General features: G+C 42.9%; 2 protein-coding genes across 2 annotated transcripts in view; one reads left to right on the top strand and one right to left on the bottom strand.

Annotated features, from left to right (window-relative positions):
- KCNK13 (potassium two pore domain channel subfamily K member 13) overlaps nt 1-25913 on the top strand; it is a 116178-nt gene that overhangs the window by 71182 nt on the left and 19083 nt on the right. The window lies entirely within an intron of this gene.
- On the bottom strand, nt 15307-16530 carry LOC132489021 (E3 ubiquitin-protein ligase RNF34-like). The gene has a single exon (XM_060097940.1). It carries the CDS (start codon nt 16453-16455, stop codon nt 15331-15333), a length of 1125 nt encoding a protein of 374 aa, XP_059953923.1. The 5' UTR covers nt 16456-16530; the 3' UTR covers nt 15307-15330.

Raw genomic sequence — 25913 nt, 5'->3', positions numbered from 1 at the left:
GCCTATTAATCATGCACAGGACTGATTCGAGAGTTTCTGTCCTGGCTGCAAGGCTTACTAAAGCATGCCACTTACTTTTAAAGTCATGTGTGAACGCCTGACATTTCACATTGTGAAATCTCAGAGGAATTGTGCTCAGTGGCTCATCTGAGGGACTTTCACCTCCACGCTGCCGGTGACCCAGGTCTTCTAAGAAAAACACACACATCTGTGCGTAATCCTTCAACTGGGACTCATTCAAAAAGAAAACAAAGATAAGGATAAAGTGGGTTTCATGAAAGAAAACTGACCATGTGCTTGATGACTTCTTGGCAAAGGCGGACGGGAAGTGTGCTGCCGGCCAGCATCTCCTTGGCAGCCCCGGGCCTGTCTCGCCTGACACAGCGTGTGGTCACCGTTTATCTCACCGAGAGCCAAGGGAAGGGAGGTGCTGAGGTTCACTTATGGCTTGCACTGTTTCCAGGCTGATACGTGATTTTTCAGATTGTCAAAACATAAAGATGTTGAGGTTCCATTGTCTTCTGTTTGGTGACCAGTGCCTGGTGTCAGGTCTGGGAAGGCCTTTCCTGCCTTCATCGCCGTTCGGGGGTGATTTCTGACTGATGTGGCTCCCGCGTCATGGGTGGGCGTGAGAAGCATCTGGCCTGGTGGGGAAGGTTGGAGGGCACTTGGCTTGCCTTTCAGCTCTAGATCGTGCAGATGGCCTCTTCCAGAACAAGAAGCTTTGGGACTTCCCTGGCGGTCTAGTGGTTCAGACTCCGTGCTTCCACTGCAGGGGGCATGGGTTCTCTCCCTGGTGGGGGAACTAAGGTACCGCCTGTCCCTGTGGCCAAGTGTTGAGGTCTTTACTTATAATTGAGTTTAGGGGCATGAGCTGCTCACAGAGTTTTAAAGAAGTTTCCCAAATTGCCTGAAAGGACTTATCAGAAGGAAGGGTCCACATTCACTGGGACAGCGGGAGATGCAGATAAGCCACTTTCTTCCCTCGGGAGAAATGAGGAGAGGCCTCCAGCTGTCATCACTCACCTGACCTGAAGGGAACCATTCCCCAGGTGCTGCAGGCCCGCCACTGCCACCCACGCCACCTGCAGGACATGCACACCTGGCCTGCGTAAGCCATGGCCAGGGCAGCGGTGGTATGGACCGACAGGCCAAATGGTATCGGGAAATTGAAACATGTTACTGAAGAGGGAGCCTGGTCTGAGGGTCATGAACAGTGGCCAGAATGTGAGTGAGAGCTGATGCGATGGGACGGGGCAGACGGCTGAAGGTCAAGGAAGTCGGTGCCTGCTGGGTGTGTACTCTCTATATCTCTGGTCTGCATGGCTCCTCCTTTCCTGCAAAACAGAGTAGATGGACCAATGGTCCCTGATCTGTTTTGCAGGCCCCTTGTTTTCCCATCACAGAGCTTTGCTTCTGTTCTTGTGGTTCCCATGCAACAGTCACTTCTAAGTGGGAACAGGAAGTTGGGCATAGGTGGCTGCTGGTTGAAGTGGGGCATCTGGGGACAAGGAATCCGGAGACTCCTTACCAAGTAAGTCCTGAACCCAGAAGGGGGTATTCTTTAACCAGGACCCCACAGAAAGCATAACATAAGCCTCTCCCTTAGTGCAGGGACACAAGCTAACTAACTGATTATAGGGTTTGTTTGTTTTTAATTTTAGTAACACCTGAATTGTCTCAGGTTTTACTGAAAATAAAATAGTTGATACTAATGGTCATCATTATAATAGAAACAGTACATAGCATCCTGTAATGAAATGGCCCCTTACTCTCTGTCTCTCCAGTTAAGTTTTTTGAGCTACTTGAAGGTGGGAGTCTTTCACCTCCATTCTCAGAGTCTAACCAGAATAGATGTTGAATGAAGGCTCAAGGATGGACTGCGGGGAGAGACTGGAGAGAGAGGGAAAGTCCTCCAGTCTCCCCTCCCCTCATTCCAGGCTGAACCGAGGGTGACTACAGACCCGATCAGCTTTTACACACCACTTGGGGTGGTGAAAGTCTACCACCAGGTACATTTTTTAAATCACAAGCCTACTTTCATGAGTAGCTCTACATGTATTACTCTGACTAAAACAAACAATGAAAGAGAATTGAAAAGAGGAACAAAGAAAGAGTCACAAAATAGCAAACCAGGTAGGGAAAGTAGTTTCTAGGACCAGTTAATTGCCACAGGTCACAGGGCAGCTCAGTGAGTTTTTCTGATTCGTATTTCTTCCTTTTCTGTTTGTGCTCATTTAAAAAGAGCCAAAGAATTCTATCAAACATTTACAGAAGAGCTAACACCTATCCTTTTCAAACTCTCCCAAAATGTAGCAAAGGGAGGAACACTCCCAAACTCATTCTACGAGGCCACCATCACCCTAATACCAAAACTAGACAAAGATGTCATAGAAAAAGAAAACTACAGGCCAGTATCACTGATGAACATAGATGCAAAAATCCTCAACAAAAATACTAGCAAACAGAATCCAACAGCACATTAAAAGGATCATACACCATGATCGAGTGGGGTTTATCCAAAGAATGCAAGGATTCTTCAATATATGCAAATCAATCAGTGTGATACACCATATTAACAAATTGAAGGATAAAAACCACATGATCATCTCAATAGATGCAGAAAAAGCTTTCAACAGAATTCAACACCCATTTATGATAAAAATGCTCCAGAAAGTAGGCATAGAGGGAACTTACCTCAACATAATAAAGGCCATATATGACAAACCCACAGCCAACATCATTCTCAATGGTGAAAAACTGAAACCATTTCCACTAAGATCAGGAAGAAGACAAGGTTGCCCACTCTCACCACTGTTATTCAACATAGTTTTGGAAGTTTTAGCCACAGCAATCAGAGAAGAAAAAGAAATAAAGGGAATCCAAATCGGAAAAGAAGAAGTAGAGCTGTCACTGTTTGCAGATGACATGACACTATACACAGAGAATCCTAAAGATGCTACCAGAAAACTGCTAGAGCTAATCAATGAATTTGGTAAAGTAGCAGGATACAAAATTAATGCACAGAAATCTCTGGCATTCCTATACACTAATGATGAAAAATCTGAAATAGAAATTAAGGAAACACTCCCATTTACCACTGCAACAAAAAGAATAAAATACCTGGGAATAAACCTACCTGAGGAGACAAAAGATCTGTATGCAGCAAAGTATAAGACACTGATGAAGGAAATTAAAGATGATACAAACAAATGGAGAGATACACCATGTTCTTGGATTGGAAGAATCAACACTGTGAAAATGACTATACTACACAAAGCAATCTACAGATTCAGTGCAATCCCAATCAAACTACCAATGGCATTTTTCACAGAATGAGAACGAAAAATTTCACAATTTGTGTGGAAACACAAAAGACCCCAAATAGCCAAAGCAATCTTGAGAAAGAAAAATGGAACTGGAGGAATCAGGCTTCCTCACTTCAGACTATAGTACAAAGCTACAGTAATCAAGACAGTATGGTACTGGCACAAAAACAGAAATATGGATCAATGGAACAGGATAGAAAGGCCAGAGATAAAACCATGCATATATGGTCACCTTATCTTTGATAAAGGAGGCAAGAGTATACAATGGAGAAAAGACAACCTCTTCAATAAGTGGTGCTGGGAAAACTAGACAGCTACATGTAAAAGAATGAAATTAGAACACTCCCTAACACCATACACAAAAATAAACTCAAAATGGATTAAAGACCTAAATGTAAGGCCAGACACTACCAAACTCTTAGAGGAAAATATAGGCAGAACACTCTAAGACATAAATCACAGCAAGATCCTTTTTGACCCAACTCCTAGAGTAATGAAAATAAAGCCAAAAATAAACAAATGGCACCTAATGAAATGTAAAAGCTTTTGCACAGCAAAGGAAACCATAAACAAGACGAAAAGACAACCCTCAGAATGGGAGAAAATATTTGCAAATGAAGCAACTGACAAAGGGTTAATCTCCTAAATTTACAAGCAGCTCATGCAGCTCAAAATCAAAAAAATAAACAACCCAACCCAAAAATGGGCAGAAGACCTGAATAGACATTTCTCCACAGAAGATATACAGATTGCCAACAAACACATGAAAGGATGCTCAACATCATTAATCATCAGAGAAATGAAAATCAAAACTACAATGAGGTATCATCTCACACCAGTCAGAATGGCCATCATAAAAAAATCTACAAACAATAAATGCTGGAGAAGGTGTGGAGAAAAGGGAACCCTCCTACACTTTGGTGGGAATGTAAATTGATACAGCCACTATGGAGAACAGTATGGAGGTTCCTTAAAAAACTAAAAATAGAACTACCATATGACTCAGCAATCCCACTACTGAGCATATACCCTGAGAAAACTATAACTCAAAAAGAGTCATGTACCACAATGTTCATTGCAACACTATTTGCAGTAGACAGGACACGGAAGCAACCTGTCTATCGACAGATGAATGGATAAAGAAGATGTGGCACATATATACAATGGAATATTACTCAGCCATAAAAAGAAACGAAACTGAGTTATTTGTAGTGAGGTGGATGGACCTAGAGTCTGTCATACAGAGTGAAGTAAGTCAGAAAGGGAAAAACAAATACCGTGTGCTAACACGTATATATGGAATTAAAAAAAAAAGGTTCTGAAGAACCTAGGGGCAGGACAGGAATAAAGATGCAGATGTAGAGAATGGACCTAAGGACATGGAGAGGGGGAAGGGTAAGCTGGGACAAAGTGAGAGAGTGGCATTGACATATATACACTACCAAACGTACAATAGCTAGTGGGAAGCAGCTGCATAGCACAGGGAGATCAGCTGGGTGCTTTGTGACCACCTAGAGTGGTGGGATAGGTAGGGTGGGAGTGAGACACAAGAGGGAGGGGATATGGGGATATAAGTATATGTATAGCTGATTCACCTTGTTATACAGCAGAAACTAACACAACAATGTAAAGCAATTCTACTCCAATAAAGATGTTAAAATATATATATATATAAAATTCCCACCCTCTCCAACCTCACTCTCCTCTCCAACCAAAATCCCCTATGTGGGAATGCAGACAAGTTATTAACTATTGGATTGCATTCTGTTGGTTAAAACACTTGTTTACACATGAGCTTGCTAAAGCTGTATACTACAAAGCAGGCTCATCTAAACAAGCACAGAAATCAGTTCTGATATTTCCTGCCACTGTACATCCTTTACATCATTTTTTAAAGTTAATTAGTCCGTACAATTCAGCATAAATAGTTCCATTCCCTTTCAGGTTCAGAGGAAGTATGCAAGTATGGAGTAGTAGGAAGAACACTGAACTTGGAGTTCCCAGGAAGATACTGCTGTGAACTTGGAGAAATCTCTTAAATCTTTAGAGCCTCAGTTTCCTCATTTTTAGGGAGGTGATAATGTCACTTCCCTGACCACTCTCATTTGGCTGTTGTGAGGATCAAATGGGTCAGTGGCTGAGCTAACCGTTTGAGAAGTGTAAAGCTGTGTTCCAACGCCGTGTGCTCTCATTATTACGAAGAATAACCAGCACAAGCTGTTAAACATTTCCCTTCTCATGACCTTATGTCCTTTGAAGCTATTGTTATCTTCTTGAGTAGAATCAGCTCTTGTGAGGCATGCCCAGAAAATTCATTGTGGACATCATTGTTTTTAGACTGCTAAGATTAATCCACATGAGTGAAATTTATCATCTTCCTTCAGCATCTTTCAGCATCACCCAAAAGTATATCTTATTTTTAAATTGACATATAACTGACGGATAACATTGTGTAAGTTTAAGGTATACAATACATTGATTTGATACATTTTTATTACAATATGGTCACCATCACAGTGGTAGCTAACACCTCCATCATGTCACATAGTTACCATTCCTTTTTTATGGTGAGAACATTTAAGATCTAATCTCTTAGCAACTTTGAAGTACATAATACAGTATGGTTAGCTGTAATCACAATACTATGCGTTAGATTTCCAGAACTTATTCACCTTTGTACCCCTTGAACAACATCTTCCCAATTCTCTCACACCAAGCCCCTGGTAACCACCATTCAACGCTCTGTTTCTCCGAGTTCAGCTTTTTCAGATTCCACATATAAGTGATATCATACAGTATTTGTCTTTCTCTTGTCTGACTTCTCTCATTTAGCATAATACTCTCAAATTCCATCCAGGTTGTCACAATAGCAGGATTTTCTTCTTTCTCGTGACTGAATAATATTCCATTGTGTGTGTGTGTATACATTTATACCATACCTTCTTTATCCATTCATCCATTCATGGACACTTAGGTTGTTTCCATATCTTGACTACTGTGAATAATGCTGCAATAAACATGGGAGTGAAGATTTTAAAAAAATAAATAAAAAGAGCCAAAGCAAACACACAAAAACGTGGCCAACCTTCTTCTGACTTCTTGACCTTTGGTTTCCTTTCTCCTTGCTGCACTGTGGTTGCTGGCTACTTAATACCACTTCCATTTTCCTGCCCGTAATAAGGTATACACTCAACGGTGTGACTTCCCCCCTCCACCCCCACTTTGCTGCTTTGTGGCCAGTGATCCTATTCTTGTTTTAAAAGGACACCTCAGGAACAAATGAAAGAAGACTATTAATTGTGAAGTTATTCCTAAAAATGGAGGAAATAAATGAGCTGTAAAAATGTGAACCATGTAATTGACTCTCAGCTGAGTGTTTACCATATTAGAACTGCGAGTGCCAGAATTCATTTTCCCACCCAGTGGCTTGACACAATGGTAATGAGTGGCTTACACACACGATTGTGTGTTTTAAAAGCCTGTAGTTTCTTATAATTAGAAATTGATTTCACTGTTAGCCTGGCAAGCGGTTTAACTGTTAGTGTGAAGGCAGGATTGTTCCGCCCCTGAGGAGTTGCTGTCCTCGTGTGGAGTGGGGCGATGTCCCCTGCCTGATTTTTCAGCCCTTGGGCAGAATCTCCTCCTCTGACCCGAGTCATTTGGGGTCATTTCTCTGCTTACCAGCACCCATAACAGGAAGTAAAATAAAAAATTTTAAATTGAAGTGTAGCTGATTTACAATATTGTGTTAGTTTCAGGTGTACAGTAAAATGATAGTTATACACATATATATTTTTTCATATTATTTTCCATTATAGGTTATTACAAGATACCGAATATAGTTCCCTTTGCTATACAGTAAATCCTTGTTGCTTATCTACTTTATGTATAGGAGTGTGTATCTGTTAATCCCATACTCCTAACTTATCCTTCCTGCCCTCCCTCTCCCCTTTGGTAACCATAAGTTTGTTTTCTATGTCCGTGAGTCTGTTTCTGTTTTGTATATAGATTATTATTTTTTAGATTCCACATATGAGTGATATATAATATTTGTCTTTCTCTGTCTGACTTACTTCATTAAGTGTGATATTCTCTAGGTTCATCCATGTTGCTGCAAATGGCCATATTTCATTCTTTTTGTTTGTTTTTTGTGGTACGCGGGCCTCTCACTGTTGTGGCCTCTCCCGTTGCGGAGCACAGGCTCTGGATGCTCAGGCTCAGCGGCCATGGCTCACGGGCCTAGCCACTCCGCAGCATGTGGGATCTTCCCGGACCGGGGCACAAACCCGTGTCCCCTGCATCAGCAGACGGACTCTCAACCACTGTGCCACCAGGGAAGCCCTCATTCTTTTTTATGACTAATATTCCTTTGTATATATATACCACATATTCTTAAGTCAATAATCTGTTGACATTCACTTGGGTTGTTTGCACGTCTTGACAATTGTAAATAGTGCTGCTGTGAACATTGGGGTGCATGTATCTTTTTGAAAATTTAAAAATTTTATTTATATTTACTTTTTTATTTATGAAAGAAACTGAAATTCAAAGCAATTAATTTTACTTTTTATTTACAGTTTTTTAGTTTGTACTATTTTTTCCAAAACAGCAATATTATTATTTTCTGTTTATAAAACTAATGATAAGCTCATTTTTAAAAATTAGACCATTCAGAAATATATCAACTATAAAGTCCCATTGTAAATCCTACTCCCCCAAATAACTACTACTATCTACTGTCCTGTCTATCCATACTTAAATAATTCATTTTGATTTTCTAATGCGATCATGTATCTACTGAATTCTGTAACTTATTTTTTCGTTTTACAAAGTGCTAATGTCATGTGGTTGATAAAATGTGACAATGTGCTTCAAGTGTCTAGCCCAGCACCTGGCACATAGTTAGGACTTGGTAAGTAGTGAGATTTACGAAGGTAAGATTTGGGGGTTCCCTTTGGCTTTCAGATCTTCATTCTCTATTTACCATGGATAATTGAGAGTTCATATAAAATACCAGAGAACTGAGGCTTACAGTGAGGAAGCTCAAAATCTAGCCTATAGGGCTTGACCTGGTATCTCTGAGGTGACCACTCAGAGATGCTGTGTACAGCTGGGTGATGTGTGCACTGCACAAGAGGAGTCGAGTGGAGAGCTCAAAGCCAGCCTGCATGCACTCCACGCTCTGCCCCCAGGGGGCTACATCTGCCCAGAGGGGAGCCTCTTTCTGATTTTCACACAAATTCCCACACCAGCTAAGTGGCACCCCTTTGACTAGTAGTAAGAGTTTGCTTCTTACGGGATAATTTTCTGTTACATCCTAAGACATAGCACAGCATCACCCTGAAGAAGTTGGTCTGGAATATTGAGCTCCCCTAAATGGGATGCTGCTAACTCCAGCAGGCCTCCCAGAGTGCACCGGGCAACATTTGCAAGATGGACTTGCACAGGCAGCTGGTGTTATGCTCGGAGGACCAGGGCTCCTGGATTCCGGACATGCCCCAGAAACAGGGGAAGGAGGTAGGGAGGGCCTACCCTGCACATCCACGCAAGTGGTGCTTAGAAGGCAATAGTGGGGCTCCAGACAAGGCCCAACAAGGTAAAAAGGATCGGTTCCATTAATCACACAGAGTGTGCCTCAGGGGACTCTGGAAGGAGAAAACCACATGGGGAGCCAGTGTGGTCCAGGCATCTGCTTGGCCCTGGAGGGACAGCAGAGTAAGACGATGAGGTCCACCGTCTCATGGAGCTTTCGTGCTGTTATAACAAGTACATACGGAGGTGACTTGAGATAGGGGCAAGTGCCGTAAAAAAATAAAGCAGACTGAGATTGTAGCGTGCAGCTGGGCAGAGGGCCAGGCTGTTCTTCAGGTGGCCAAGGGCTTGGGATTACTGAAGCTGAGATCTGAAGTCAGCAGTGTGAATGAAGAGCTGGAGAAGAGCGTTCCAGGCAGAGAGCATAGCAGGTACCAAGGCCCTGTGGCAGGCCAGCATGGCCAAAGCACGGTGAGCTAGGGGGACAAAATAACTAAATGAGATTGGAGACGAGGTGAGATTTAGAGCATGCGGGGCCCTGGAAGCCATGCTGAGGAGCTGGCGCTGTGTACTTTCCTGCAGTGGGAGGCCACTGAAGGATTTTAAGCACGAGAGTGACAAGATCAGAGTTATATTTTCAAACAGTCGTTCTCAGAATGAAAAATTAACTTAATGATGAACTCCGCATGCCGGGTGGACCCGGTGTTGTAGGTGAGCAGGAGAGGAAGCAGAAATGTCCTGTAGGAGCATCTGCAGTGGTCCAGGCGAGCAGTGAGGTCTTCGACTGTGGGTGGCCATGCAGACGGGGAGTGGTCAGATTCGCGATGTCAGGGTTGCAGGAACCATGGTCTCAGGGGAGCCAGGATGGCTATCCTGAGAACCGCTAGGATAGTAAAGGTTGAGACAGGCCCCCTGACTTTGGGGTGTGAGGTTAGAGGGTGGTTATAATAACCAGCAGGAAACCACACCCCAGAGCCTCTGAGCCATCATGTAGGCTCCTGAATAAGGGATAGATTCTCCCAGTGCTTGGTCTCAACTACAGGATAAAAGACTTGAGAAATGTGTTCGTTTCTTCTGGTTCTCGAAGACCTCCCCCTCATTAAGAACATTCTGGTTCTTGAAGGCCCATTAAGAAGCAATGAACTTAAACTTTTTTGTTTTTTAAATTTATTTTATTTATTTATTTATTTATTTTTGGCTGTGTTGGGTCTTCGTTGCTGCGCATGGGCTTTCTCTAGTTGCGATGAGTGGGGGCTACTCTTCGTTGGAGTGCGCGGGCTTCTCATTGCAGTGGCTTCTCAGAGCACGGGCTCTAGGCGTGTGGGCTTCAGTAGCTGCGGCACGCAGGCTCAGTAGTTGTGACTCACAAGCTCTAGAGCACAGGCTCAGTAGTTGTGGTGCACGGGCTTAGCTGCTCTGTGGCATGTGGGATCTTCCCGGACCAGGGCTCAAACCCATGTCTCCCGCATTGGCAAGCGGATTCTCAACCACTGCACCACCAGGGAAGCCCTAATTTAAACATTTTAAACATACCGTACGACAAAGCAGTCATTTAGATCTGGGGAAATGGAGACAAGGAATGGTGCTATTAATTGTTAAACATTGATGCAGGGCTGAGATCATGAGTCATCGCCCTTTCCATCCCAGCCCCCTCTCTCCAAAGAAATAACTCTGGTACTAAAGCTGGAGAAGCACAGAAATAATTTGACACCCATTTCATGTTAATGTTGCTGCTTTGAAAATCCCACAGGATCCCCTGTAAGATCCCAGTGTACCCTCTGAATTACCTGAGGAAGATGAATTATGTCCAGTAGAGTTTGAGGGTTAAGGGTAGTGGAAAGGAGCTGAAGATAAATGTGCCAGTGACTTTTGTCGGTTTTAGGTTCCGTGGTGAGAAATAAATCAGCAAAGGTTCATTCTCTCCCCGGGGCAGTGAATTTATTATGATCATTCCTCCAGCCACTTCTGGCAGAGCTCTCACATATCCTGGGTAATAAGTAATAAATACTGGCAACTTAAAAGCAGCATGTGGTGGAGTGGGCTTGAGCCTCAGCCACCTACCTCTTCCGTTAGGGGAAGTCATACTTTTCTTGTCAGACCAATTTACGCTCTTACCAAGAGTGAATGAGAGGAAAGACTTCTCTCCACCACCCACCATCCCCTCCCCCAGAGATGGGGGTCCTCCTGCACATCTTAGCTTCTCCAGGTCAAAACCAAGAGAGCTGGCCCCCTGCTGGCAACCCAGCCAGGACCCTCCTTCCCAGTTCTTGGCTCTTCTCCAGGAAGAGACTCTAAAATTGACCACATTTCAAGGAGCATTTTCCCCAGTGCAAACACAAACAAGGATGTGGCATCACTTCAAGGCTTAATAGCATAACCAGAGAGCTATTTGCTTTAAACCATAGATTTTGTCTTTTACACTTTATTGAAATATAATTGACATACAGTAATCTGCACCTATTTAAGGTACACAGTTTGATGAGTTTTGACATATGTGTGCCTCCAGGAAGCCAGCTAAAGAATTAAGATAATGAACATACCCATCATTTCCAAAAGTTTCCTTGTGCCCTGTTGTAATCCATCCCTCCCTTCCCCATCCCCAGGTAACCACTACTATTCTGTCACTATGAATTAGTTTGCATTCTCTAGAATTTTTATGTAATTGGGATTATACAGTTTTTAAACTGGCTTCTTTCACTTAGCATAATCATTCTGATATTTATCCATCTTTTTGCATGTATCAATAATTCGTTCCTTGTTATTGGCTGTCTATTATTTCTAGCATCATTTGTTTTGATGTTAAAAACATTTTCAATTCTCAGTTGAATTGCCTAGGCACCTTTCTAAAAAATCAATTGACTGTGTGTGTGTGTGATGTGGGTCTATTTCTAGACTCTCTATTGAGTTTCATTGATCTATATGTCTATCTTTACACTAATACCTCATTGTCTAGATTGTCTTAACTATGTAATAGCCTTGAAATCAAGTAGTATAAGTCTCTAGCATTGTGCTTCTTTAAGTTGCTTTGGCTATTTCAGGTCCTTTGCACTTCTATATAAATTTTTAAATTAACTTGTCGTTTGCTACCAAAAAAAAAAATGCTGGGATTTTGATTAGGATTGCCTTGAGTGTATAGACCAATTTGGGGAGAATTGACATCTTAACAATATGAAGTCTTATATTCATTTTGCTGTACAGTAGAAACCAACACAACACTGCAAAGCAACTATACTCCAATAAAAATTAATTTAAAACAAACAAACAAAAAAACCAATATGAAGTCTTCTGATCCATAAACATAGCATCTCTCTCCATTTATTTAGGTCTTTCTTTTTTCTCAGTAATGTTTTATAGTTTTCAGTGTACAGGTCTTGCATGTCTTTTGTCAAATTTTCCTTAAATATTTTCCTTTTTTTTTTAAACACCTTTATTGGAGTATAATTGCTTTACAATGGTGTGTTAGTTTCTGCTGTATAACAAAGTGAATCAGCTATACATATACATATATCCCCATATCTCCCTCTTGTGTCTCCCTCCCACCCTCCCTATCCCACCCCTCTACGTGGTCCCAAAGCACCGAGCTGATCTCCCTGTGCTATGAGGCTGCTTCCCACTAGCTATCTATTTTACATTTGGTAGTGTATATATGGCAATGCCACTCTCTCACTTCGTCCCAGCTTACCCTTCCCCCTCTCCGTGTCCTTAGGTCCATTCTCTACATTTGCATCTTTATTCCTGTCCTGCCCCTAGGTTCTTCAGAACCTTTTTTTTTTCTGGTTCCATATATACGTGTTAGCATATGGTATTTGTTTTTCTCTTTCTGACTTACTTCACTCTGTATGACAGATTCTAGGTCCATCCACCTCACTACAAATAACTCAATTTTGTTTCTTTTTATGGCTGAGTAATATTCCATAATATATATGTGTGACATCTTCTTTATCCTTTCATCTGTCAATGGATACTTAGGTTGCTTCCATGTCCTGTCTATTGTAAATAGTGCTGCAATGAACATTGTGGTACATGACTCTTTCTGAGTTATGGTTTTCTCAGAGTATATGCCCAGTAGTGGGATTGCTGGGTCACATGGTAGTTCTATTTCTAGTTTTTTAAGGAACCTCCATACTGTTCTCCATAGTGGCTGTATCAATTTACATTCCCACCAAAGTGTAGGAGGGTTCCCTTTTCTCCACACCCTCTCCAGCATTTATTGTTTGTAGATTTTTTGATGATGGCCATTCTGACTGGTGTGAGATGATACCTCATTGTAGTTTTGATTTGCATTTCTCTAATGATTAGTGATGTTGAGCATCCTTTCATGTATTTGTTGGCAATCTGTATATCTTCTTTGGAGAAATGTCTATTTAGGTCTTCTGCCCATTGTTGGATTGGGTTGTTTGTTTTTTTGATATTGAGCTGCATGAGCTGCTTGTCTATTTTGGAGATTAATCCTTTGTCAGTTGCTTCGTTTGCAAATATTTTCTCCCAAGTATTTTACAGTTTTGATGCTATTGTAAATGATATTTTAGTTCAATTTTTATTGTCATATATACTGCTAATATGTAGAAATACAATTGTATTTGTGTCCTGCAATTTTGCTAAACATATGTTAGTTCTTAATTTTTTTTAAGATTCAGTTGGATTTTTTATATAGACAATCATGTCTCCTGTAAATGAAGACTTCTTTCTTTCCTTCTAAGAACTGTTTTAAATGAATCTTTAATCTTTCATATTTTGATTTTCATTCCTTTCAAAATACTTTCCAATTTCTATTTATTTCTTCTTTGACTCATGGGTTATTTAAGTGTGTTGTTTAATTTTCAAGTAATTGGGGATTTTGTGCCAATCCTTTTCTTATTATTTTCTAACTTAGGCCCATTGTGGTCCTCCACGTACTTATTATTTGAAAGCTTTTAGATTTATTGAGTTTTGTCTTATGGCTGAGAATATTATCTATTTTGGTAAAGGTTCCATTGCACTTGAGAAGAATGTGTGTTCTGCTCTTGGTGGGTGGAGTTTTCTACAAGTATTAATGAGTTCTGGTTGGTCAACACTTTTGTTCGACTCTTCCATATCCTTACTGATTTTCTATCTGCTCGTTCTGTCATTTATCGTGAGACATGTGTTGAAATCTTCAGTGGTAATCATGGTTTTGTTTATTTCTACTTACCGTTCTAGCAGTTTTTGCTTCATATATTTCAAAGTTCTGTTATTAGTTGCTTAAACATTTAAGGGTTTTTTGTTCTCTGGATGAATTGGTCCCTTTATCCATGGTAGAAGATCCCCTTAGAGATGATCCTCTTTCCTCCAGCAGTGTTCCTTGCTCTAACCTATGCTTTATCTTTAATGAATATAAACACTCCACCCTTCTTTTACTTAGTGTTAATGTGGAATATCTTTTCCATCCTTTTACTTCTAACCTCTCTGTGCCTTTATATTTAAAGTGGGTCTCTTTTTTTTTTTAAACTTAATTTTATTCCTAAGGTTCAAACTAGCTAGTGGGTAGCACTGAAAATACACTTTCAATATATAAAACACTGTAAACTGATTACACGTTAATAAAGAATTTAACACACACACTTCTCTAATGAAGGAAGCTAGATGCAGCCCTCGCTATAAAAAGCTGTACCTGGGCCTCCCTGGTGGCGCAGTGGTTGAGAGTCCGCCTGCCGATGCAGGGGATACGGGTTCGTGCCCCGGTCTGGGAGGATCCCATATGCCGCGGAGCGGCTGGGCCCGTGAGCCATGGCCGCTGGGCCTGCGCATCCGGAGCCTGTGCTCCGCAACGGGAGAGGCCACAACAGTGAGAGGCCCGCATACCGCAAAAAGAAAAAAAAATTAAAAAATTAAAAAATTTTAAAAAAATAAAATAAATAAAAAGCTGTACCTGAACAAAAATGGACATGTTTAGTCTCAGGCCCTGGCAGTTGACTATAGAATGTCAGTTGTTCCCAATTATGTTTAAACGCAGAAATAGGAACAATGTGGAAAATTACATTCATCAAACAGTAGCATTTAAAATATACATGACTAATAAAATGAGCATTCAGAGGTGCCCCTGTTCAGCATGTACCATGTCGGCCATTTGCAGACAGTGACCTCATCCAAAGAGAGCAGAAGTTTCAAACATCTGAGTAGTTTAAGTTAAAAATAGGATGAAGGAGAAATAAGAGAACAGAATAAATGTCCTCCAAAGAGAACAGTAGCTGATGCCATAAGCAGTCTGACTTCTGTGATTAGTAATAAGAGATGTGTGAAGAAGCCCAGCAGAAACTGGGAAACTGAGCCAGTCCTCCAGCTGACAGGCATACAGCATGGACCAGTGCTATTGCAACTTAGGATGAATCTTTCCCGTCCCCAGTTAGTTGTGAAAATAATTTTTAAAAATAGCTTCAAATTTTGAACAGGAAGTTTCCAGTCCCTTCTGTGCACTGAAACATCTGGGATCGAGCTTGGGGGGTCCTCGGCTTCAGGACTTGAACACGTGCACGGTGCGCACCACGTACTGCCGGCAGATGGGACACTCGCTCATGCGCTTGCCGCACTTGGTGCAGGTGACCATGTGCCCGCACTCGAGCAGGACGCAGTCGATGATGGCGTCCATGCAGATCCGGCACAGGCTGTGGTCCTCCTCGTCCTGCAGCTGCAGCCACTCGCCATATGACTTTTGATTTTCTTCATTCTCTTTGTATAACCGGTTTACTTTCTCTACTAGCTCCCATTTTTCACAACAGCCAGAATAGTTGACAAAATTCTGAGCCAGGATTTCCTTGAGCTGGCGCACGCTCATCCCTTCCACGTCTTCAAGGCTTGACAGGTCAGACAGAGAAGCTCTCACTCTCTTCTTAGCGAGGCCAGATGTCCGCTCCTCCAAGTTTTCTTCATCCTCGTCATCATCGTCGTCGTCATCATCATCTTCTTCATCATCTTCTGTGTTTGCTGAAGCTATTTCACTTCGCACCTGTGCCAGTACTCCAGATCCTAAGGTCCGGTCTCCACCCATAAGCTCTCCCTGAAAGGAAGACACGGTAGCAGATGGGGCTGTATAGTTTGAAAAAAATGAATGTGTAAAAAAGCTAGAAGTCTGGGACCTTGAGGAATTCAGACTGCTCGTGTCCAGGTTGTCCTCAGAGCCCGGCCCACGGTGACACAGTACCAGATCTACCAAGTCTTCTTTCTCTCGACAGGTATCGATCGGTATGTTTCTAAGAAGGAGATACTGCCGTAGATCCTTCACTTTCAGTCGCATTAACTGAGGGCGCTGAAAGGCTGTCTCTTGTAATAAGTGACAAGTGGAACATCTACGGAGATTTTCTTGTAAGATTGAACAAACGGAGCAAAAATCTTTCTTGCAGTCACAACATACATGCTTCTTTCTAAAGACTGAAAATGAAAGTCCACAGGCTTTGCAAACTATATTAGGCCCTTCTGTAGGTGCTGGTGGGTAAGTGGAAAAATCAGAGCTCGGTGTAAATCTGAATGGACCAGTGCCTCCTGCAAATCCTGACTGCTGGCCCCTGACAGCTCCAGTCCCCATGACTTCATTCAGCAGCCCACAGCACGAAGCCCACATAGACGTGGCACCCGCCTTCATGGCCGCGACCGCTGTGTCTGGGTTGACTCTGCCGGGGAATTCAGCACCATAGCAGCTCCTAGCACAACTGCCCTCCTTCCTCTAAAGTGGGTCTCTTGTAGACAGCATATAGTTGGATCTTGCTGCTTCTTTCCCCAATCTGAAAATCAGTGCTGGCTAATTAGGTGTTTAAACATTTACAGTTAATGTGATTTGATGATTAGTATGATTGGGTTTAAATCTACTATTTTACTATTTTTTCTGTTTTTTCCATCTATTTTTGTTCTCACTCGCCTTTTTTTTTTTTTTTTCATTTTCTGCCTTCTTTTGGAGGAACTGAGTATTTTTTATTATTCCATTTTCTCTTCCCTGCTGGCTCACCAGCTAAAACTCTCTGATGTGTTATTTTAATGGTTGCTAAAGGTTTATAATATCCGTATTTAAGCCAGTCTATGTTCGAACATTATTATGTCTCTTCACATATAGTATAAGGACCTTAAAATAGTGTATTTCCATTTCTCCCCTCCCGGCCTTTGTTCTATTGTTGTCATACATTTTACTTCAGCATGTGTGCTGCCTGCTGTTCAGTGTCTGAAAGCTGTCATTTCATGTATTTTGTCCACTATTTTTAGTCATTTAAGGCAAGAGGGTAGATTTAGCTCTTGTTATTCCATCATATTCAGAAGAGAAATCCTAAGAGTTTTTTAGCCACATCTTTTTAATTTTTAAGTAAAAGTTTTTCATCTCTGTTCATTACAGAAATTTTAGAAAATGTCAGACAGTACTAAAAAGAAAATATTACCCATAAGATTATCACCTAGAAATAACCCCTGTTAATATTTTACCATATTTCCCTTACCTTTTTTTTTACATTCTCACACAATTGAACCTATATATAGTCTTATAATTTAAGGGGAAGAAGGACATTTTCTTAAATAATGAAAAACTCTTCACCAACATCATGTTATTAGCTGTCTCCTAGTTCATCATCTGTTGGCTGTTTAGTGTGCCTACCCATTCCTGCCCTAGTACCATGCTACTAATCCATAAAGCACAAATAAGTCTAGGGCACCTGATCCATCATAGGTACTTCCCAAGCCATGAGGCCATGAATGAGATCCTCTCCCTTCGTCCCAGGGCCTTAAGACCCATCATGTCCAGGGAGGGAGGAATAACCTGTAAACAGATCATTTCACACAGATAACAAATGCTGCCAAAGGCAAGAAAGGAAAAGAAACTTTGTCAGGGAAGCTGAACAAATCTTCACAAAGAAGGTGGCCTTTGAACTAAGTCTTGAATGGCCAGAAAAGGGGCACAGCAGGTCAAGGACACATACAGGTAGCATTCCCGAGGTGCAGAGTGGTATGGTGCCTTTGGAGAGCACCCAAGCTCTGCCATGTGCCGGGGAGGAGCAGGACTTGGCAGGAAAAGCTTCAGGAGGCCAGATTCTGGGGTCCTGCTAAGGAATTTATATTTCCTCCTATGAGCAACAGGAAGCTCATAGAGGTTTTTTCAAAAGGGAGCAATCCATAAATCATACTTGCTTTAGTAGCCATCACTCAGCAAAAGATGCTGGCGATGCATGAATGAACAAGTAACAACACACAGTCCTTGCTCTCTGGGAGAAGACCACGCTTTGCATTTCATTGTGAATACACTGTAAAAACTGTAATAGCAATGTGTTACAGCTGTGCCCCACTGAGAGGCGAGGTCAGGAAAGGTTTTGCAGGGTTTATTGCTCAGCAGGAAGAAGAGCAATAAGGAGATCAGAACAGGCCTGGTGAGACTAGAGGAAGGCCTAAACCAAGGCCATGAGGACCATGGTGATAGAAAGAATTCAGGAGGCATTTCTGAAAAAGAACTTCGGTACACGTTGGATTCAGGGAGATGAAAGAGGACAAAGGATGATTGAGGTTTCTAACTGTATTCACAGATGCGTACAGAGCAGCTACCGTGTGCCAGGCTTTGTGCTAGGCACCGGTGACATATCAGCAATCAAGTAATTCCCAGCCCTCCAACTGCTTGGAATCTAGAAGGTGAAACAGACAAGCAAACCAGCAATTACAGCACTAAGTTAGGCCTACCATAGGGATATGTAATGTTGCTCACAGGAATGTACATAGGAACTCACAGAGGGACACACAACCTGGTCAGTCCTCAAAGATTTGGTGGACTCATGATGTCTAATCCAAAACTTGAGATACACTCTAGAAACTATCCAGCCAAAGAGGTGAGTGGATAATAAAAGAGAGTTCTAGGCTTAGGTCCAGAAGTTGGGGAGAATGTGGCAGGGGTGTAGTATGAGAGGGGTATAGCAAGATATGAGATTGGAGAAGCAGAGAGAGGCCAGCGTATCTGAGGAATTTGGACTTTATTCCAAGGACTACTATAGGGTTTGAAGCAGGAATGTCAATTTTGCCTTTTAACCGAAGTTCTAGTTGCAGAATGAAGAATGGGTAGGAGTGGGACAAGACTGGTGATACCCAGGCAAGAGAGATGATGGCCTGGACCCAGGGATATGGCTGTGATGGATCAGATAACTATTCCAGTGCTGGTATCAATGGGACGTGAAGTTTAACCAGATAAAAGATGTAGGGCAGTCAAGCTAACCCCAAGGGTTCTGCATTGGGGTAATGGTGATACTCTTCACCCAAAAGGGAGGGAAAGGTTTGGGGCTTAAGGATGATGACTTCCGTTTGGTGCAGGTTGAGTTTGAAGTGTCAATGGGCCATGTAAATGCAGATGTCCGGCTTACTGGAGAGATCTGGGTTGAGATATAACTTTAATGACATCAGGATATAGATAGTAGTGAAAGCTCAGAGAATGTGTGAGTGCTGTCAGAGTGGGTTGAACATGGGAAAAGGACAGAACACAGACAGTCGTGAGGAAAACCGACATTGAAGGGGGGTACAACAAGAGACCATTCAGGAGAACAAGAAGGACCTACCGGAGGCCTGTGGAAAAGCAGAGGAGTGTGGTGTCATGGAACCTGAAGCTACAGAGAGTTCCAACAGAAGAGGGGTCAGTCGTGTCAAATGCTGCAGAGAGACCACGGGAAATGAGGACTAAAACATATCCATTGGCCTTCCCGACAAGAAGTTTCAGTGACTTGTCTGAGAACAGTTTTCTGGAGGTGGGAAATTAAGCCCATATTCCAAAGGTTCCAGAGGAGTGAACTGGAGATACGGAATGGGAACAACTGATTCTCTCAGCTGTTTGAAGACATTTGGCAGGACATTAGAGGAGAAGGAAGAGAGGTAGTGATCATAGGAGGAAACGGGAGAGACCTGAACAGTGTAAATGCTGATAGGATGGGTCTAGAGAGGGAGAATGAAAGATACAGGAGAAAGAGGAGGTAAGTGATGGAGCAGGACCCCTTGGAAGACAGGTGGGGGACAGGCACACATGGCGGGATTAACCTTAGTTGAGGGAAGGCCACCTCATCCCTTTCTCTTTCTCAGAAGAGAAAGCTAGAAGGGTGTGGAAGCAGGGGTGTGTGTAGGTTTCTTGAGAAGTTCTGTGCTAATGGCTTCTATTTTCTCTGGGAGGTGTCTGGGTAGTTGAATTCACACAAAGATAAGACAAAGAAAAGAGCGAAGTGTTGGCATTCCTTGGGGAGCACCAATTCCATGGGGTGGATGGAGACGGAGAAACCAATGAAGGGAGGACCAGAGAAACGGAAGAACCAAGCGGTTCCCTAAAGCCAAGGGGAGAGTTTCAATAAGGAGGAAGCGGGTCAACATAGCAGAACAAGTGAGGACTAAAATGAACTGCTGGATCAGGCAAACCCAAGATCAATGAGGCAGAAGTCAAACTGACAGAACTATTAGGACAGTCATCTGGAGACAGCAAGTGTAGACAACTCCTGAACTTTAAACAGATTGAGTGGTAAATGGGAAGAGGTAAAAGAAATTCATCTAAGGGCCGTTCAGGGTAAGGTTTTTTTTCCCCTGTGGTCCTGCCATTCTCTCCCTGCGGGTGGTGTGGCTCCGTGGAACAGGTGTTCGTCTAGTGTGATTTGGAGCTCGGGCTGGAGGCGGGGCTTGTCAGGGGCTAGTCTGCACTCCTCACCGGCTGTTCTGGGTACAGTAGGCAGGTTGATAGATGGAACTTTTGTGGCTCTTCCACGGGAACGTTGAGGAACAGAGGTTAAGTAGCTTGCCCAAGTTTCCACAGCTAACACGTAGCAGAACCAGGTTTTGAACCCAGGGAGTCTAGCCATAGAGTCCATGCCCTTAACTACTCTGATCTCCTGTTAAAGATGGGATCCCCAATCCAGCCCTCAAAAACCTTCATGAACGAGACACTCCAACCCACAAAGTCCAGAAAAATATTTGGAGCTAGCTACTTCAGGGAAGGTCTGTCTCACGTACAAGGAAGCAGATTTCCACTTTCAAGTGTACATGCTAAGGAAACTTCTTTAAGGAAGCCTATGGCTAACAGAGCCTCATAGGTCACCCATTTTAACCGACACGGGGACTCCTGTTCAGGGGGCTTCATTCTGGAGATTTCTGAGGCTTGAGAAATCTGTAGCTCATGGCCTTGCTGGACAACATCATAGTAAGGGCCTGATCTGGACCTTGACATTTTGTCTCCATCCCCATCCTGCTGGCACTTTCCTGGGCACACCATGTGCTTTTCGAGCCCCTTCCGAGGCACTGGAAGTTCCCTGGCCTGGAACATTGCTCCCATCATTCTTTACCTGGACTGCTCATCTCAGGCCTCCTCCATCCACCTCCCAGGGGAAGGCTTCTCTGATGTCCCTGACACTCCTCCCCTGGCCTTTCCCTAAACCCAGTCAGAGTTAGGGGTCTCCCCACAGTATCACCTAGCACCCCAAAAGTCAGCAGGGTTCACTGATTAGGAAACAGCTTTGGAGTCCAAAAGACTGTATTTCTCTTACCTGGTTCTGCGTCTTATCGGCTACATGACTCTGGGCAATTTATTTTACCCCCCGTAAGTCTCATGTGTAAAATGGGAATAATAATACCAGTCGTACCTACCTCATGGGCTCCTAAAGTCAAGGAATCCATGTAAAGCTCAGAGCACAGAGCCTGGCACCTAGTAAACTGTTGCTGTTATCATGATTATCATTCACTTATACTTGGTATGTTTCTGTCTTCACCGCTGCACTTGCAGGCGGGACCTGGATTTATTCTTTCTTCATGATCTCAGTGCACAGCCCATAGCCTGGCGTGCAGTGGGTGGTCAGTGAATATTGTGGTATGAATAAATTTCCTGTTGGCTCAAGGTCCTCCACCTGATGTCATGAGAACGGGAAGGGGAACTGTGGGAGGAAACACGGGCTGCAATCTGCAGGCCTCCAAGCTGTGAAGAAGATTCAGAGGCAGGGAGCCCTCTTCAGGTGTGGCAGCTGCAGCCACATGCCCTGTGCTCCCAGCCTTTCTCCCAAGAGCAGTGACACCTGGCAGGCTTGATGTACCCACCAAGAAAGGTGCTTGGAGCAAAGGCAAGCAGCCCCTGTCCTGGGGGCTCCGGGTGATGGTGAGCGGGTCCTGGCACGAACCTGCCACCTCAGGGGGTGAGTTCCATTTGGATTCTGACCTCTACCTGGTCCCTCATCTCTGATAGGTCCCTATGCCTTGACCTCTGTCAGGATTCTTGTACTTTGCTTCTACCTGGCTATAATTAGGTAGCTCATGTTCTCTTTGGTTTGACCTGAAAGCACTGGAATTTTCTGCCCTTGCCAACAATCCTGGGTGATCTCTACCAACCCTGCAATGGGCTTTCCTACCACATTGCTGTGTTCTCCTACCCACAGTGCCTGCTCCCCTACCCGTTTGAATAAAGACCTGGAAAGAGGTGAAGGGGTGAATCTTGCAGCTATCCGGGGGACAAGCAGAGAGAGTAAAAGGTGCATGAGTGGGCCTGGGATGTAGAAGAAGCAAGGAGGCCATTGGGGCTGGAAGAGCAGAGGGGGTGGAGAAGTCGGAGGTGAATTAGGGAGGGGGCAGGTTGGGTCCACTGTGTAGGTTCTTGTAAGGACTTTGGTGAATGGGGGTCACTGGAGGGTTTGGGACCAAGGAGTGTGTGATCTGACATATTTCAGAAGGGTACCTCTGGCTGCTGTAGGATGTTTCAAGGACAGCAGCAGGGAGACCAGTCAAGAGGCTACTGTAAGTATCCAGAGAAGACAGCCACAGCCTTTCTGCGCAGGTTAGAAATCAGAAATGGGGCCCACAGACTCAGCATCTGGCCCTCCTCTCCTTCCAGGTGCCCGCTGCTCTCAGGGCCATGTGCACGGCCAGTCAGTGGACAGTGCAGCCACTGTACGCTGTCTGTTACTGATGGCTGGCTCCAGTCAAATATGAATGGAAATGCTATTCCAGGTGCCATGGTGAGGGCAGGATGGTGGGAGTCAAGTGTACCGTGTGATTGGGCCATTGTGATTATGTAAGGAGTTTTCCCAAGGCGCACGATGAACATTCAACTTTACAGAAAGCATCACTTAGCAAACACTGTGCAAGGCACGATGCTTGGCCCCATATGTCAGTAACAGCAGCCCCTTTAAAGGGCTAACTCTTCAAACTTGAAGGCACCACTCCAACATTTTGCCTGTATTAGGTCATTTAATCCCCACAAAAACCCTATGACGAAGATGTTGTTACTACCTGGTTCTGCAGATGAAGGAACCAAGGCATAGTTTAATTTGCTCAAGGTTAAGATAATGATCAAACCCTCTCTGCATCCCTTTGTAGCTGAGTGTCCTTGGGAAAGTGATGGGGTTCAGATCTGAGCCCAGACAGACTGACTTCAGGCTTGGTGTTCTTAACCATTGTGTGTGTGTGGCGGGGTGGCCCCGGGAGGGGGAAGGCTGAAGGACAAGACTCTGCTTTTAAGGAACTTAAAGTCTAACAGAATACAAAGAAGTGCTGATCCGGAACTCAGTCCAGGCCTTCAGGCCACAGCAAAACAAGAACACCCAGATTAGCAAGAGAAATTGTGGGAGTTCCCTGGAGGTCCAGTGGTTAGGGCTCGGTGCTTTCATTGCCAAGGCCTAGGTTTGATCCCTGGGCCGGGAACTAAGATCCCACAAGCTGCACAGTGCAGCCAAAAGAAAAAAGAAAAAAAAAAAAAAAAAGGAAGAAAGAGAGAAGTTGTTTGTGCGGAGAGCTGAAGAGAAGTGTATTCCAAGGGAGCTATCAGGCAACCACAAATATCTGGACATTGATGGGACAAATTGCCCCTTCAGATATATTCTGCTGCCTTTTGGGCCTCAAGTCACTTCGGCCAGGTTGAAGGAATCTCTCTGTTGAACCTACACTAACCACTCTCTTGTGCCTTCGCAGAGAAACTCATCCAGAAGATTCAAAAGCACAAAGAGAGAGCTGATTTTTTAACTAAAAATTAAACTTTAAAGCTTTGAGTATCTGGTATGTGCTGAGCTCACAGTCTAGGAATGGGCAAGCGTTCATCAATAACTAGCACAGTGAGGTCAGGGCCTGAGAGAAGCAGGAAAGGCAGTTGGCAAGGGCCTTGAAGGATGAGGACATATGTTTTGGTTTTGTTTGGGGGGTTTTCTTGTGGAGGGGAGGGGGAGGCTCATAAAAAAATCTAGAAATAGAACTACCATATGATCCAGCAATTCCACTCCTGGGTACATAATCCAAAGAAATGAAAATGCTAACTTGAAAAGATGCACGCATCCCCCTGTTCATAGCAGCACTATTTACAATAGCCAAGATATGGAAGCAACCAAAGTGTCCATCAACAGATGAATGGATAAAGAAGATATGGTATTTATACACAATGGAATAGTACTCAGCCTTAAAAAAGAATGAAATTTTGCCATATGCAGCAACATGGATGGACTTGGAGGGTCTTATGGTTAGTGACATAAGTCAGACAGAGAAAGACAAATACTGTATAATAGCACTTATATGTGGAATCTAAAAAATAAAGCAAACTAGTGAATATCACAAAAATAAAGACTCACAGGTATAGAGAGCAGACTAGTGGTTACCAGTCGGAAGGGTGGGGGGGAGGGGGAAGATAGGAGTAGGGGATTAAGAGGTACAAACTAATATGTATAAAATAAATAAGCTACAAGGATATATTGTACAACACAGGGAATACAGCCAGTATTTTATAATAACTTTAAATGGAGTATAATTTTTATAATAAGTATTGAATCAGTAAGTTGTATACCTGAAACTAATATAATATTGTAAATCAACTATGCATCAATAAAAACAGTCAATAAGAAAACAGACAACCAAAAAAATATATATATGGTAGAAGGAAAGACTCCGTTCACATCACCTACAAAAGCTAAGAAACAGAATTCAGTGTGACAAGATTTGTGATGGATTTATATGAGGAAATGACAAATTCTACTAAGGCTTATTTTTTAAAGATTTCTATGAATGGATAGAGATACAGTGTTTTCCTGGTGGGAAAACTCAATTTAGTAAGGATGTCATTTCTCTACCAATGAATCTCTAAACATAAGGCAACTCTAATCAGAAATCCAAATATCTTTTCTGGAACTTAACCAAATAATTCTAAAGCTCATCAGGGAAATTGGACATGAAATAAGCTGGGCATTTTTGAAAAGAAAAAGGAGAAAGGAGGAAGAGAAGAAGAAAAAGGAGAAAGGAGGAAGAGAAGAGGGGACAAGGAAGAGGGAAGTCTTCACGGATATTAAAAAAGGAGAACTATTTGGGTTTTGGGTACCAGTCCCAGCATAGACAGATCAATGGAACAAAATACATAATCCAGAAACAAATTTAAGAAAGGTGCCTCTGATAAAAATGACATTTCAAGAGAGTGGAAAAGAATGGACTATTTAAAAATGATGCTGAAGAGCCTACACATGTGACAAAGTTGTGTAGAACTAAATACACACACACATGAGTACAAGTAAAAAAGGCAAAATGTAAATATAAGATGGTAGGTTATAGCAATGTTAATATCCTGGTCATGATATTATACTGTAGTTTTGCAAAGTATTAGCAAAAAAACTGGGTAAAGTATAAACACACTATTATTTCTTATGATTGCTTATCAGTTTGCAATTATCTCAATAAAAATTTTAACTAGAAATAGTACTGAGAAAAACAAACTAGTATTTTCAAAATGTTAGATCCCTACAGTTAAAGAGGAATGATTATCAAGTTTTAAAATTCAAACTGTAAGTGAATACCAGTATATTCTTGGGGTAAGGAAGGACTTTTTTCTCCATGACTCCTAAAGCCAAACGCCACAAGAGAAGATTGATGGAAACTGATAGATTTTCCTACATTAAAGTTAAAGTTCGGGGCTTCCCTGGTGGAGCAGTGGTTGAGAGTCCGCCTGCCGATGCAGGGGACACGGGTTCGTGTCCTGGTCTGGGAAGATCCCACATGCCGCGGAGCGGCTGGGCCCGTGAGCCATGGCCGCTGAGCCTGCACGTCCGGAGCCTGTGCTCCGCAACAGAAGAGGCCGCATCAGTGAGAGGCCCAAGTACGGCAAAAAAA

Source organism: Mesoplodon densirostris, chromosome 4, assembly GCF_025265405.1.
Source record: "Mesoplodon densirostris isolate mMesDen1 chromosome 4, mMesDen1 primary haplotype, whole genome shotgun sequence".
NCBI lineage: Eukaryota > Metazoa > Chordata > Mammalia > Artiodactyla > Ziphiidae > Mesoplodon > Mesoplodon densirostris.
This window is presented reverse-complemented; position numbering and strand designations above follow the sequence as displayed.